The sequence below is a fragment of the Terrapene carolina genome, unplaced genomic scaffold (assembly GCF_002925995.2).
Source record: "Terrapene carolina triunguis isolate 2854851 unplaced genomic scaffold, T_m_triunguis-2.0 Scaffold96, whole genome shotgun sequence".
NCBI classification, from domain to species: domain Eukaryota; kingdom Metazoa; phylum Chordata; order Testudines; family Emydidae; genus Terrapene; species Terrapene triunguis.
The window spans coordinates 74766109-74783117 of NW_020664447.1; the positions used below are offsets into that span (position 1 = coordinate 74766109).

General features: G+C 39.8%; 1 protein-coding gene across 1 annotated transcript in view; it reads right to left on the reverse strand.

Moving 5' to 3' along the window:
• Window positions 1–12939: 12939 nt before the first annotated feature.
• CLMN (calmin) overlaps window positions 12940–17009 on the reverse strand; it is a 96542-nt gene continuing 92472 nt past the window's right edge. Inside the window, exons 11-13 of the mRNA XM_024219345.2 lie at window positions 16680–16740; window positions 15445–15512; window positions 12940–13643 (exon numbers count right to left, since the gene is read on the reverse strand). Of these exons, the coding sequence (XP_024075113.2) occupies window positions 13490–13643; window positions 15445–15512; window positions 16680–16740 (283 nt within the window). The 3' untranslated portion in view covers window positions 12940–13489. The remainder of the gene's footprint in view (window positions 13644–15444; window positions 15513–16679; window positions 16741–17009) is intronic.

The window sequence follows — 17009 nt, forward strand, 5'->3', positions numbered from 1 at the left end:
CTTTGGAAGTGACTTGGATCACAACTAATAACAACACAAATCATCACTATGCCCATTTCTCTCCTTCCAAGTCTGTAACATTTATTAATGAAGAGATCTGATTTACATGGGAACACTTACAAAAATATGTCAGTTTCAAGGGAAATGCAGTTAAGTTTGGTACAGTATTAAATATAAGGGAAAGGTTTTATTCTCCAGAGATTAAACCAGAAAGCAGGTAGCCAGACCTTTGGGGGCCAGATCCTCAACTGGTATAACCTGTCAGTCAATGGAGCTCTGGTATTTTACGCCACCTGAGGATTGGGCCCTGGGATTCTACTTCCAGCTCTGTCACTGATTCTTGGTAAAACTTTGGGCAAGTCATTTAACCTCTCTTGCCTCATTTTAGCCATCTGTAACACAAGTATAAGAATATATCTCCTGGAGGTATTAGGAGAATTTTATTAACTAGCAATTGTAATACACTTGAGATTCTTAGACCATGAGGGGTATATAAGAATTATTACTCTGCAAAGTGAAAGATTTACCTGCAATATATAGTAATGGCTGACAGACAAATAATGTAGCTAGATTATCATTTTCTTATTAAACATACACATGGCAAAGTAAATTCCACAAGTGCACAGACCAGCCATAAAACATTAATGCAAAGATATTGAATTCAAAGTATTTACAACAGATGGAGCTATATATTTCACTTTGATCAACTCACATTTTGTTCAAAGGTAGCATGTATATCGAGGCAGGGGGGGAAAAATCGGTAGCTAACAGCACTACCCACTCAAGGATTGCATAAAGTCACTAGGAAGGCATTTTAGAAATGATTGTAATAAGCTCTCCTGAAGATTATCTTTGCAAGTCAAAAATTACCTACATACATGTTATTAATATCTAAGGACAGAGGTGTTGGTGAAGTCTGAGACTGTTGCAAATGTATAAGCCATAGGTGCCGATTTCGTGGGTGTTCCGGCGCTGGAGCACCCATGGGGAAAAATTAGTGGGTGCTCTGCACCCACTGGCAGCCAAGCTCCCCTCCTCCCCCCTCTGAGCGGCCACCACCAAACAGCTGTTTGGCAGCTTTAGCACATCCTGGGAGGGGGGCGGGGTAGAGCGGGAACATGGTGCACTCAGAGGAAGAGGTGGGGCCGGGGCAGGGACTTTGGAGAAGGGGTTGGAATGGGGGTGGGGCCTCATGGAAGGGGTGGAGTGGGGGCATGGTGGGGGCAGAGGTGGGGTCGAGCACCCAGGGGAAAGAGGGAAAGTCGGCGCCTATGGTACCAGCAATTACATGTGGCATTACTTTCAGCTCCTAGTAATCCAAGTCCATCCACTCATACATTCCCAGTGTTCAAATCCTGCACTCCATACACACACGACTCCTAAGGCCTGTAGAACTTTGGCCCTACACGCTTGGGCCTCAATTCTGCAGTTAAGATTCACCTGATATCAGGATCTCACCAAGCCTGCTAAGTACTTAGGCAGTATCCTTAGCCACTGTACCACAACAGTGCACTGAAATGCTACCCCAACCAACAGCCTTAGTGCTAAAGGCCTACAGACCCACAGCAGCCACACCCCAGGCCCCTCATTGGATGGACCGGCAGCACTCTCATTAGGTACCGGGGCTATTTAAAGACCCCAACAGGAAGAGGATGGAAGCTATCTGAGCAATAGACCATTGCCTGTTGGATGCTGCCTAGATCGGCTTGCCTGACCCTGCCTTGCTGCCTCGCCCAACCTCACCTCCCCAATCAGCTGATCTAGCCCCATGGATTGGATCTTCCAGCTACAGACTCTTGTGAGAATGCCAACCATTGCCCCAGACTGCCTCTGATACCGATTGACCTCCTGCCAACCTGACCACCCATGCACACTTGACTGCTGCTTGGACTGCCCCTAGTCCACCTTGGCAACCACGCATTACATCTGAACAGTCCCAATTGCAGGATCAGGGCCACATATTGCAACAAATGTTGCAAATGTTTTTGTTTTGTTCCTAACTCTATCCTCATGCAAGTACCATTAAAAACCACAAGCTGAGTTCCATTGTTTTAAGCATTTATTATATCTAGGGACCAGATCTTGCATTGCTGAAGTGAGTGGAAGTTTTGCATTTACACCACTGGAAGCAGGATTGGGCCAGTATTAGTAACAGATCCTTAGAGGTACTTACTACCTGCAGGATTTAGGTGGGAAAGGATGGTCCAATGGTTAAGTACTTCCCTACCTCAGTGGGGTATTGTGGAGGATAACTACATTAAACAGTGTGAGGTGTGTGGGTTCTACAGTAAAGGGGGGCCATTTAAAGTACCCAAGATAGATAGCCCATTAAACTTTCTGCTCTGATTCAGGCTATCACACATTTATTGAAAGATAACCCACAATTCTCTTCCCTACCACCTTCCTTTGTTTATGTGCATGTCTAAGTTTGTCCGTTTTAGATTGTAAGCTCTTGAGGACAGCGATCCAGGCCCTGGTTCTCTGTGTTTCATTGTGCTTCTGCTACTTCCCCATCACTGATGTTCTGCAAGAGAAGTGACTGGGGAACACTGTAAAATGGATCCAGGCATCAGCTATTCACCTATTGAGCCACCAGTTCAAATGCTTAAAATCATAAGTGAAAAGGAGCTCAGTAAGTCTTATTCTAAAGCTGACATTTATCCACCTCTGGAAATGCATGATTCAGCAAAATTATTTTTGGAAGCTTACATAAGGCTTGACCCGATATACCTGATTCTACATGCTGGTAAACCTTCACCTTCCTAAACTCAACATCTACTCCTTTTAAAAAGTGACTGTTAAGAGAGAAAATTAGGCTCCTGTTTTCTAACAATCGCTGTCTGTAAGTTTTCTGCTTGTCAAACTGTTTCTTAAGATTTCTTTATAACAAGCAAATACAGTCTCTTAGCATGAAAATAACATTATTGGAAACAGAATGGTTTCTCCTGAAAAAGTAAATGTAGCAAAGGAATTTCTCAGCATGGGAAAATATGCAGACAACAGATACGTACAGAAATTCTGTCCGTTTATTTATAATTTATAAAATTGGAGGTTTTATAAAATAAATTTTGAAGCTATTCACTCTTGCATCCTAGTGTGATTACAGAGCAACAGTTTCCAAAAGTTACCTCTTTTTGCTATTTGTATCAACTCTACACAAAACATTTTATTTCTCTTAATTTTTTCTTCACAAAAATCAGCATTGAACAATAATTGCAAACATTCAGGGAGGATCACTGTACTGACCAAGAAAATATTCAGAAGTATTTACAGATAAACTTCACTGTCTTTTAAATACATACTTCCTTCTTAATACCAGTTAGAGTTTCAAATTCTCCTCGCTATTCAATACAATGCAAGTGTGTGTGTGTGTGTGTATAGAACGAAGAGGGCCAAGTTCTGCCCTCAGTTATCTCCCTGGAACAAGTCAATGGGGGTCTAACAATCAGATCAGTGGGGTTGCATTAATGTAACCAAATTAAAGAATTTGGCACATATATTTGAACAACTTGCACAGAGTTGGTTTGATGGTGAGGCAGCAAACACTCATTTAAATAACCAGCATCCTTGACAATTAGTCAAAGAAAGGGAATGCTAATTAAAAACAAATGTACATTCATTTAAGTTACTCCTGGCACAAAAGTCCCTCTAACTCCTTCAGTCACCTAGCACTTTACATATTAAAATTTAAACTGGAAAACAGTAACAAAAGTACAGTAAGTTAAGTAAGTTCATCTGCATTTTACAGGTAAGAGTAACATAGCTGAAAGTGTTAGCATACCTGAAGCACCAGTTAAGTTATGGCCCCCTGTTAAGTCAATTATAATGAGATCACAAATGAAAGAAGATGGAATGATCCTTATAATTAAAAACAGAAGAGTTTGACTAAACAAAAGTAATACATTATTCCATGTTTCAAAAAAAAAAAAAAAAAAAAAAGTGAACAGACTGGATCACTGATTTCTAAGGATGGGCAGCATTTAGTCATCAAGATGAGATTCTCCACCCTTAATCATTTTGAGGGTACCTAACCAGACATTATTAATATTTATTTGTTACCATAGCACCGAGGAGCCCCAGTCATGGACCAAGACCTCATTGTGCTAGGCCCTGTACAAACACAAAACAATTTACAAAAAGAATTTACAAGAAGTCCCACTGAAACTAATGAGGCTATTTGTGGAGTAAGGTACCACAGAACATGAGCAAGGTTATTGGAATCTGCTCCTTATTGAATTGGCATGTTTTTGTATTCTCGTGAGGTGAATTTGTTTCCCATTCCCCAGCAGTAAAACCACAAATCAGGCTGTTAGTGACATTTTATTTCCTTCTCATATAGAAGTTAAAAATATAATAACCACTACTTAAGGGGTGATTTCATGTCCCTTAAGCAGAGATAGCTATTGCTAACATAAGCCTAGTGTTTCTTTCAGAGTGTGAAAATAAGGTATAATTCTCTCTCTCTCTTTTTTTTTTTTTTTTTTTTCCATCAATAACCATTTCGTGGAAAGGGGGCAGCAGAAATTCTACTGAAGAGAAAGGACACTTTTTCTGACAAAGACTTCAGAGTGAAAGAACAATGCTTTGATGGTCACTCAAGAAATGAACATGGCTTTAGCCCTTGAGAGTAAAGGGATCATCCAAGGTTCCTAAAAATAAGAAGCATGATTCCATTTCCCTCCCATGCCTTATTGTCGTATTCTGTTTAAATAAATTTTATAAATGGATTAAGCATTCTGATTATACTTTCCCACATAAATTAATACCTAAAGATCCACTCCTTCACTGTTCAGCTTTGGCAGTTTTGTGCTGTTCCAAAAAAAAAAAAAAAAAAAAAAAAATAGTGCAACTGGTATACTTATTGAAGAGAGGATTATAACAATTACAAATTAGACGTCATCAAAGTAGCATTATCACTGACACACAGTATTGCTTCTTGAGAAAAAAAAACTTTTTTACTGCAGTGTTAAGGTTGCAAAGTAAATAAATAACAACATTAGGAAATGGAAAATGTAAAGTTCCTACAGCAATGCTAACCTGTCCCCATTGCACATAAATGTATGCAATAAAATACTACACATGGGCAGATTGCGGCCCAGCTCGCATGGCAGTGCAGGGACATAATGGGGGTACCGTGCAAGATATTGTATATCAGGATACTTCCTCCACCCTGCACAGATGGAGACAGATTGTCAGATCTTATGGGCAAGGACTGTCTTTTAGTTCTGTATTTGTATAGTGCATATCTCAATTGTGTCTTGGTCCCGGCCTAGGGCTTCTAGGCACTATGATAAAACAAATAAAGAATAATGAGGAAGTGGAATGGGGCAGGTGGAACCACAGCTCTGCTCCCCAATGCACCAGGTGGCACAGCTATGCCTGGTATGGATCCAGCACAGTTAACTCCCTCCTTGGAGAAGGGGAAACCAGGAGGAAGAGTGACACTCTCTAAATCACAATCTCCCCCCTTGTGCTCCAGAGGTCACGTGCCCATGTGCTGCCCCTCACTTAAGTCTGGTCTACACTTAAATATTAGAACAACCTAGTAGCTATGTCACTCAGAGCTGTGAAAAATTTCACACCCTGAGCACCATAATTAGGTTGACCTAATCCCCAGGACAGACACAGCTAGGTCAGAGAGGTGGACTGACTACATGGATGGAAAACCCCCTTCTGATGATGTAGGAAGCAACTACATTACTGCGCCTCAAAGGTGTAGCTGCAGCCCTGCAACTGTGCCACGGTAGCGTTTGTAGTGTAGATATAGCCTCTGTCCAAATACCTATCTCACAATCTAGCCCTTAAGAAAATGAGGAACAGAAAGTGAGCAACATAGCATCAGTACTGTAGGAACCTTCACTCCTGCATTTCGTGGGCTTTTAGAAACCCCACATTAACTGTGCAATCTTAATATTGCATTTGTACATTTTTGCATTTAATTTCCCTGTTTTTCTTCTCGTGTGGGCGGGAGGAAGGGGGGGGGGTTAAAAAGTCTCCATTAACTTGCTTGAAAGACTAAGGTTCTGATCCTGCAACTCTTATTCATGCAAATAAATCATCTTGTTCACATCGGGAGACTCAATGAAGTGAATGGGACTATTAAGTGAATAAGGACCTAGGTGAGCTGGCTCTTAAAGTGGCAGGTGCTCTTAGTCTGCCTTATGGTGTATGTGCTTAAGCTGATTTAAAGCCACCATAAGGTTCTGATCTTGCAAGCTACTGAGTGCCAATACGTCCTATTGACTTCAATGGAAGTTGAGGACACTTAGATTTCATAGAACACACTCAATGCCTTGGCAGGATTTAGCTGTAAATCCTTAAAGCTGGCACAGATTAATTGACTATTAGATTACATTGCTAAGTGCTCACTTATGAAAGACCCCATTTCTTTAAGGTCCTGGTCCTGCAATTGGATCAGTGCAGGTGAACTCCTGCGCCTGCGTGAAGTCCCACTGAAATCAATGGGGCACTGTACACCTGTTACATCTGTATAAAATCAGAATAAATTCATTGACATCAATAGAGTTATTCCGGACTTACATTTCTTTAGATGAGAGCAGTGTTTTGAGCAATGCATGGAAAATTTCAGCCCCTAAAGTGAGTTTTTTAAAAAGCTAAGGATGCAGTGAGGAAAAGTGGGTCATCACTTAACCTATTTTGCAACCTTAACTACAAGTTTCACCACAAAACAAAAGCTGTAAAGCATCTATTTTAAAGGTTGTATTATATACAATTTTATATGATCATTCACCATATTTTTCAAGACTACTATTCATTGACTCACCTGACTCATATTTGCAGTTATTTTGTCATGTCTGCAAATTATGCATGAAATTGCATTACTTATTTGATATTAAATTTTCTCATGATTTACAATGATTAATAAGTATAACCATTCATACAATTATACATACTCTTAAAATGTTTTTACAGCTTTCAAACATAGATAAAATAAATCATTGTGATACAAAATAATATTTCATCTTTAAAACAGTTTTTCTTAGCTGAACTTTTAAGCTTTCTATAAGATTCTGTAGACACTTCAATTACACTGTAGAAATTCCACTAAAATAAGTTTTAGAGCTCAATCCATCAAAAATATTGATGGTATTTAAAATGGGACTGTATTTTTTAAGGCTACACAAATGAAACTTGTATGGGTCACACCCGCTGTGCTGACCCATTATTATCTATTTGGCAAGGGCTGCATTAATTTTCAGTTTGATTATATGCTTGCCTAATTTTGCAACTGAAAATGGAGTAAGAATCTGCCAGATAATTTATATGAAATTTCCTCCTTAAACATCATACCCCTTTTTACATAGTCCCAGATTATTAAAGATAATTATGCATTGCTGCACTCAGCGTCACAATGCCTACTTGATTTAGGAGCCTACATATAATTTGCGAAAGGGATTTAGGCACCTATGAGTAAAAAACTGAGGCCCCAATTCAGGAATGCATCCGTATTCAGGAAGGGCACTTAAGTACATGCCTAGGTTTAAGCGTATGCTTAAGTGCTTCCCTGAATCAGGGCTTAATTAAGTGCCTGAATATGGATTTGTGTGTTTAACTTTAGACACTCAGATTAACAACTTTGGCCTTGGTGACTAGATCAATGTTACACAGCTAGGAACAGAATTGAAGAATCCCAGTCCTCTGCTCTAATCACTCACTTTTAATTTCTCCTCATTTCTGCCAAGCAACATTCCTATTGCTGCTGACATTGCCCACCAGCTCTTAAAACATTAGATACCCGGGCTAGTCCTGCATTCTTTAGGCAAAAAACTCTCATGAACTTAAATGGGAGTTTTTCCGAAGTAAAGACTTCAGGATCAGGCTCCCAGGCAGCAACATACCAATAGTGTACACAAAGTCTGATTACAGCTTAAATGCCTTGGTACATTTTAAGTACGCTGCTTGTGGAATGCATTATTGAAAGGAATGGGAGTTTTTTCATGGACTTGAATAGGAGCAGGATTGAGCCCTAAATGCATATCATTGTAATTAATGGGACTTGAGTGCTTAAATGGGTGCCATTTGTGTCCAGTGCTGAGTATTCCAATAGACTGAGTGTTCCTTAAGGTGGGTGAGATCATATCTTTTATTGGACCAACTTCTGTTGGTAAGATAGACAAGTTTTCGAGCTACACAGAGCTCTTCTTCAGGTCGGGGAAAGGTACTAAGAGTGTCACAGCTAAATACAAGATTGAACAGATAGTTTAGCATAATTAGTTGCACATATTGTAAGGGACCATTCAAGCTGAATTGTCCTGCTAACACCCCTGTAGTTTTAGGACAAAAAGGGGGGTTAGTGGGTTACAGATTGTTGTATATAATAAACCATAAATCCAGTGTCCCTATTAAGACCATGATTTTTAGTGTCTAGCAAAGTTATGAATTTAAGCTCCCAGGCTCATCTTTTGAAAGTGTTGTGCAGATTTCCTTTGAGGATAAGGACTGATCGGTCAGATAAGGAGTTCCTTAAGGAGTTTATCAGAGGTTAATCACACCAGTAAGAATCACCCTTTGTTCTTTACCCTCAGTCCCCTTATTTAACAGCTGAATAACAGAGGCAAGATCAATTTTGTAGCAGTGAAAACAGCTCAATACATCATGGGTCCATCTAGAACTGTACTCATCCTTTTAACACAAAGGGACATAACCCCACCTCACCCCCACCTCTGTTCATGGGATAGATTTGATAGCATTATGTTTAATCTGAATGATCTGTTATTAACTGCATGTTTAAGACAACAGCTGAAGACTATATGAGGTTTAATCTGCATGATCTGTTGCTTGAGTAGATATTAATCAGTGGGCTGGAATGGAAAATAATATAGCTGTCCTTGTAGCCAGGTATTTCCTGGCAAGAAGATCTTTTTGGAAGGCTCTCACAGACACTACTGGCATCAAGCTGTGTTATATAGTTTCTGAGTTATCATGATGATCTTTATGGTTGACTTTGTTTATTTCCTTGAGACATCCAATGAGCTCCTCTTGGTGAAATCAGTTTTTTGAGGAGGGATGTTTGGTTTCTTTGTTATAACAATGCCAGCTTTCTAAATATTTGGGAAACAGGAGATTATATCCAAGTTCCAAGTGATTTCTCTTGAAGCTCAAGAGTCTTGCAAGAACCAGAAAGAGCCTGATAAAATAATCTATTCAAGAATTTGTCATGAACAGAAGGAGTCTCCCTGTAGCGTTAACCAAATGTTACAGAGAAGTGAAGTCTTTTGCCCTAAATTACTGTATAGTGTTACTATGTGTGTTAAACAGCTGCCATGCTCTACCTCGGAGTTGGTTGCACTTCAGAAGTGGGTGCAGTGATTCTCGTATTATGTTTTGCAAAGGGATCCTTTGGGAGAAAAGGCACTAGTTCAACACAAGATATTTATCTAAATATGAAGATTCCAGAATTGTCATTGTGTGTGTGTCACTGAAACCTAAAATGTTTGAGTCAGTGTGAAGTGATGGAAACAGCTACAAGCATGGCTATGAGTTTTTCTTGTTCAGACTATCACCAGGTTCAACCATCACTGGAATTCGTGGCCTCTTACTGTCTATTTTTTTGAGTATTCAGACATTTTGACTTCACAAATTACATTTGTGCAGTGTACAGCTACAGTAAGGCATGTACAGTAACTCCTCGCTTAACGTTGTAGTTATGTTCCTGAAAAATGCGACTTTAAGCAAAACAATGTTAAGCAAACACACACACACACACACACACACACAGTATAAGTTTTAAACAAACAATTTAATACTGTATACAGCAATGACGATTGTGAAGCTTGGTTGAGGTGGTGAAGTTAGAGGGTGGAAGAAGGTGGGATATTTCCCAGGGAATGCCTTACTACTAAATGATGAACTAGCAGTTGGCTGAGCCCTCAAGGGTTAACACGTTGTTAATGTAGCCTCACACTCTACAAGGCAGCACAAATGGAGGGGAGGGGAGACAGCATGGCAGACAGAGACACACACCCTGTGTGTGTGTGAGAGAGAGATGTGCATTGCCCCTTTAAGTACGCTAATCCCACTCTAAGTACATTGCCTTTTTAAGTAGATCAGCAAGTTGATACAGCAGCTGCTGTCAGCAAGCTCCCTCTGTCCTGAGCCCTGTAGTGTGTCCCTTCTGCTCTATGGAGATGGAGTAAGCGGGGGGCAGGGGGAGGGGGACACCCTGACATTACCCCCCTTCTTCTCCCCTCCATCCCCCCCCGCACAGCAAGCAGAAGGCTCCCGGGAGCAGCTCCAAGGCAGAGGGCAGGAGCAGCATATGGCTTGTGTGGGGGGAGGGACAGCTGAACTGCCGGCAATTGATAGCCTGCTGGGCAGCTACCACACAGGGAACTTAGGGGAGCAGGGAGCTGATGGAGGGCTGCCAGTCCACCCTGGTTCCAAGCCCCCACCACTAGCTCCAACAGGCTGCTCTTTCTGCAAGCAGTGGACAAAACAGGCAGCTGCCAAACAACATTATAAGGGAGCATTGCGCAACTTTAAACAAGCATGTTCTCTAATTGATCATCAACATAACAACATTAACCAGGATGACGTTAAGTGAGGAGTTACTGTATCTATGCCATGCCAAAAGTCCTAGTCCATTGTGAGATCAGAGGTAACTCAACCAATCACTGCCCTTACACTACAGCTAAGTTGCATCCAACAATTTGATTGGTTGTATAGGGAGACTGCACAGATGATGGATTAGTTGGCCCATTTGCCATAACCGTGCAACAGCACAGGCTTTTGGCCACTAATTATTAAATAACTCGTCAGACTTCAGGGATAGCTGCATGAAGTAAATGTCAATACAAAAATCAGTTATCGTCCAATTGTCTGATCAACAAAAAGTGTATTCAGCTCAGTGTCTGGTTTGTGGTACTTTTCTTCCTTTTTAACAAAGGCAGTGAGACTTTATCCAGGATCACCCAGAGTTCCTCCAGAGAAGTGCCAGTTATGCGGAGACTTTTCTCAATTCTGTCATCTCTCTTCTAGAGATAGGTCTGAACCAAAACCTTGGACCTACTTCCCCTCAAATTTTGGGTGAAGTCCAGATCTGAATCTGCTTCTCAAATTTATGGCTTGGACCCATCTCTACTCTCATCTGATGTTGGCAAAGGACTAGAAGATCCTTATAATGGACAGATGGAAAGAGCCCAAGGGTGAAATCCTGGCTTCAGTGATATCAGTGGCAATATTCTTATTGACTTAAATGGGCCATGATTTCACTCCACGTGTTTAAACTATCATCCTATGCAGCATTATCCTCTAATCCCAATTGCACCTCCAAGATGAGGTGTTACTGAAAGAGGTCATCATAAGATAATATCAAGAACCTATACAATAATTTAGTGCAGTGTGCAACGAAGGAAATACTCAGCAGACAGCAAGCCTTTAACAACTTTGAAGCATGTGCAAATGAAGTGCTTAACATTCAAGTACATATATATGTCCTGTCTCCAAAGAGCTTTTATTTAAGATGAGCACTAAAAATAGCGTACTGAAAGGGAATCTTAAACATACAGCCTCTTATTATAAATACTTTTTATTCTAACAAAGTTAGTGCAAGCCCATGAAACACCTCTTTTTTTTTTTATGAGGCGCTTTGTGGTCTGATGTATGGATGTTTAAATAGAACCAGCAACATTACATGTCCTCAGGAGGGCATCGTGAAGTCAAAATGTGCCTGTGGTGGCAGATGACTACACCAGAAATACCATGGGTAGAAGTTATTGCTATTGCCAAGTAGGCGACCCCAAGCTTATACCTGATTCCCATTCTGGCTAAAAGCTCAGTATAAGCTATAAAGAAATCACTGACATCTTCATGCTTTTACTGTCCCATTTCTATACTGTTTTTGACCAAAAGACTAAGACCAAATGCAAGCCAGGATTTTTGCTATTTGTCTGGCGCTAGAAGTCCCTTCATATGTACTCGAAATTTTCAGAAAGAAGAAATATAGGCTGCCGACATTTTTCTGGATCTATTTCTCCAGTAGTCATTTCTTCTGCGATTGGTCTCAGTGCTTATAATCCTCTTGAGTTGCATCTCCACCTCAGAAGGTGATAAGCTGGTTTTTTTTTATGATTTTTAGTGTCTTCAAAGGCAGAGTCTTCATATGATCTGATAAGTGCAATTCACTGATGCACCTGATCCAGAGGCTGAATGGTAAAGGACAAGGAAGTAGATAACTCAGCAGAAGAGGCAAGAGATCCCAACTGATGTTTTCCTTCTGTAAAAATCTGCTTTGGAGTGAATGATTAATCATTTATTTTAGAGAGATGCTCCTTGAAAGATATTTTAGAGGGTGGCCTCTTTGTCAGTGGTGTATAAAAAGAAGAAATGTCAATGTTTCCTGAGGTATCCTCTATCAAAGTCTCTATACCAGGCTCTCCTTTCCTTCCTTTAAATCTCTTCTGGTAAGCAGCTACCTTGATCTTTCTTTTTTCACAGCCAATTTGCTAATATAGAGGGTACAATGTTCAAAGATGAGAGGACAAAGATGAGAGGCTCAGAATAATGTTTCCTTGTATTTCACTAATGGAAATGTATTAGCTTCTCCTTCACCTTCACTCCAGACTTGAGCAAAGAATCTATATACAACAGAAAAACTTGCCCATCACCACAGATTCTGAGTGCCTTCCAGTAATGCATGACTATACATCTGTCATGTACTATTTGTTCTCTCATATTATTCCCAGGAGAAGTGTGTGCAATAGAGTATCTTGTTTTGGTAGCATTTTAGGTTTTTATTAAATATAGCAAGATTTATATTTGCAATTCCTCTGCCAAGACACAGTAACAATATGGGCCAAATTTTGTTCTCAGTTACACTGGTGTAATTCTGATGCAATTCCATTGAAGTCAATGAAGTTATAGGTGCAACTGAGATCAGAATCTGCTCCCATGTGTTTGAAAAGTCCTTTCAACTGAAAACAAAACACACGATGGAAGAATAATTGATGGAGGAAGGTTAAGCTTCTTCTACCAAAGTATTTCCACTGGAAATACAGAAAAGAGCTTATTTCAAGCCCTGCCAATGTGGATGACCAAGCTTTGACATGAAGTCACACATTACCCTTCTTTCACAGCTACATGGCCCTAGGTAAATAAGTGTAGCCAGAGGAACAATTTTTGAAGAACCATTTTTGAAGAGTGGAGCTCTAAATCATCTGTGTCTCTACTAATAATTATCAATTTTATTTAGCATTTTATAAAGCAAGGCACAAATGTACAAAAATTGTGTATTATTAAATCATCCCATTTTCATATATATATATATATCTATATATATCTACACAATGTCACAATATAAAATGTGCTACAACATTATAAATAGCACAATAGTAAGTTAAGACTAATCTTCGTATCAGCTTTAAAACCAGACCCTATATTTATCTGTGCTTCACCTGAAGGAACCGATTTATATGCATACACATGAAAAAAATCAAGCCACTGTCTTTTATTATTCCCACACTCACAGAGATCAAAATTTGTTGCTAACAAGATGCGGAAGGAGCAACAGGCAGTAGACCAGCACCCAGAGGAAAACAATGAAGTAAAATAACTCGGGTTGCTCTACATATGGAGGTTCAGGAGGTGGAATAGCATTCTCCGGAGCCTCTAAGTCTTTTTTCTTCCTGCAAAAATGGATGAGAGAGAAGTTGGGTTGGGGGAGGAAAACAACTGTAAATGTGCAGTGGATTGACTGAAGTTGTTGATGGAAAGATGGGCAGAACTATGAGGCAGTAGTTCAATTAATCTTACAGTCCAGCCAGCTAGAGAGCGAGTCAGAACTGTGAGGTACACAAGGGGGTTGTGCAGTATCACTCCTTAGGAGCCAATGCACACAACTGTTTTAAGCCTCTGACAACTTCGGGCTGATTCTCAAGTAGCGTCAATCAGTGCAACTCCCACTGAAGTCAATGGAGTTATGCCAATTTACATCAGTTGAGGTTCCACCCCTAACTGTAAACACCTATGAATATTGGACAGTGTTCAAATATGGATTTTTAATTGAAACAAAGCTAAGATTATAAAAAATTGTTAGTGATATTGGGTGTCCAACTTGAGACATCTTAAAGGGACTTCATTTTCACAGGGTGGACCCGCAGCACTTTTTGAAAATCAGATCCCATTCAGGTTTCTCAAGATGGGCACTCACAAATCACTAGTCACTTCTGAAAATGCTCTCTGAAAAGCGTTTCAAATACTTGGAGTAATGAAGCCATTTATTTTGAAAGTTCTTGCCCAGATGGGTTTTGAACAATTTAATTATACATCGATAGCATACATTGGAAATCTTTTCTCGAGGGTGGGTGGATTCTCTGATGCTATTTGGTCAAAGTTCTCAAAAGTCTGAAATGAAATTTAAGGACTAACAAGAGCAACTCCAACATTTGCAAACTGGGAGATTTCATTGGGTCCTGTAATGCAAAACCACCACCACCACTTGGCACTTATATAGAGCTTTCCTTCTTCAGAGTGCCATAATTAAATCAGGAGAGACCTCAGGAGCACATTTTAAATGACAAGAATGACCCGGGACAGCAAACCATCCACATTTTACTAATGTGAGCACAGCATCTTCTTCAGTGTGGTTCTTTTTAAATTTTAACTTTGAATAAATTTGCCAGTTTTTCAGTGAAATATATTCCTATGTTCTCTTTTGGTTTCGGAGTAACTCTGCAGATTTGCTTTCATTCTTCTTACTGAAAATCTGACTGGATATCAAAGGTAGTGAGTTTCATGCTAGAGTTTCGCAAACAGTCATAATGTGATACATTGTTTACACAGTTTTCAGAAAGTCTGGCACTATCAATCATGTAAATGAGAACTGGACACTCCTGTTTCCAATAGCATTTTTGCATGTTTTCCGTAATTAACTCCTGTGACCACTAATTAAGAGCCAAATTCTGGCTCCACTCAAGTCAATGCAAAACCCCCTTTGGCCTCAAGTAGAGGCCTTATCTACACTGTAGCTGCACTCCTGCAAAAAAAGTCCCAGGATAGACAAGGCCATGCACTGGCTGGAACAGTCTCCTAGGGGCCACTGGCCCAGGATCATTGGAGCACATCACATTTTAACTCCACCCTCTCCCATTCTTTCCTTGCCCTGGAATGTCCCCTCCACCAAGTGTGGTATGACGTTGGCTCATGGGGGAATCCTCAGCATCCCAATTAACACAGCTCTAAGTCTCCCTTGCTATGTGCAAAGAAGATCTAGCCAAGGCTGACAATCTGCCACTATATATCTATACCTACCAAATTTTGTACTTCAGACCTGTGAGGAGTTGTGCTGAATCCTATTCCATGCCAGTGCCTATAATTTTCTAAAGTATACATCAGTCTCAACCACTGCAGAATAATTCTGAATCTCACTTTAGAACACTTGTACAAGATTCTAGAAGTCTCGGATGCCATGAAAAAGACACTACCCACCTGATAATTAACAGATTTGTGCTTTCATTTATGTCTGTGTTCTTCTGTTTATTTTCACTAACGCGTTCCTAAAATTACATATTTATAAACAAAATTACAATGAAAAGAGTCAAATGGCTTTCAAACAAGCATCAAAGACAGCGACAAAGATAGCAGCTGATTTTAAGTTATGTACAAAAATCTTTCTAAATTTTACTCCAACAAAATAAGATCTGGCTTCTAATACATTCCCCTTGCATCCAACACCTCAGTCTGATATCAACAATAGTGAAACACAAGCAGCCACAGACATTGCTGCTTCCAATATTTTTTATTCACAGTGAGTGACATTCTCGTTCCTTGCATACACTTTGAGTAGCTGAGCTTTATGGATGAAGTGTGTGTGCATTAAATCCTGGCTCCACTGAAATTAATGCAAAATTCCTATTGACTTCAAGGTCGTCTGGATTTCACCTTGTGTTTGGGAGAGCCACAGTCCCAGCCCAAAGAGGTGGAATGCAGCTGCATCATCACCTATTGCCTCTCTGTGCCACATACATCAATCTAGGGCCCAGTGAGGTAATGAACACCTCTTGAGAGAACAAGACAAACCACGTCTACCACTGTGTTCTATTGTGCTATTAATTTCAGTGGCATAGGACTGAGCCATTAGTCAAGTGGCATGATGCAACAACCAGTGCAGGTTTGAGGCAATAAACCCAATCCTGTGAGGTACTTGTGAAATGCTCAGCAATTTGCAGGACGGGTCATAAATGAGGTGTTGGGAGGCTACTGCCCATAAAATACAGAGCATACATCATGTTCCTTGCTATTTACGAAAGCAGAAAGTGTCACTGTAGAATTAAAGAAAACTCACTATGCAAAGAATGGCAGCCTCAGTGAAATGTCAAGTCACTGACTGTTACAAAAATATTGAAATTACAATGTAGTCTCCAAATTATAGTTTGTATAATTGCATGATTAGACATTCCTTTGTGGATATACTTAATGACCCGAGGTTTGATTAAAAATTGTTTGTATTTTCCTTTAAAGCTTTTCTTTATTCCTAATATCTTAGTGCTTAAACCAGAAATTCTGTGACTTTCATTTAATCAACAGGTTTATATTGGGTTGTGTTTTAGCAATCACATATAATTAATTTTTATAATTAGTAGTCTACCACTTATGAGGCCTGTGATTTTAGGAGATAATTAAAGGTAATCAATGGGAAATACTAAATTTTTCCACATACTAACCTTTTCACTGGGATTAGGAATCCTTTTTCGGAGGTAAACACTGGAGTCGCTGTAGCTAACCCTGAAAAGTAAATAAAAATAAACTTTAAGTTCACAGTGCCAAATTTTCATAGGGGCTTTGACCTCAACAAATGCCCCTGCAATTTTATGTACATCATCTTCAAGATATGCAAAACGTCAAATACACATTCAAATTCATGTTTTGATGCATACAAAATGTTCAGGTGCAGTTTCAGAAGCTGCTTTGGAAAATCTGGCCATGATATGAAAAACTAGCAACATCCCACTTTGAATAATTTCTGAAAAGCAATATCTTGATAGGTGTTGAAG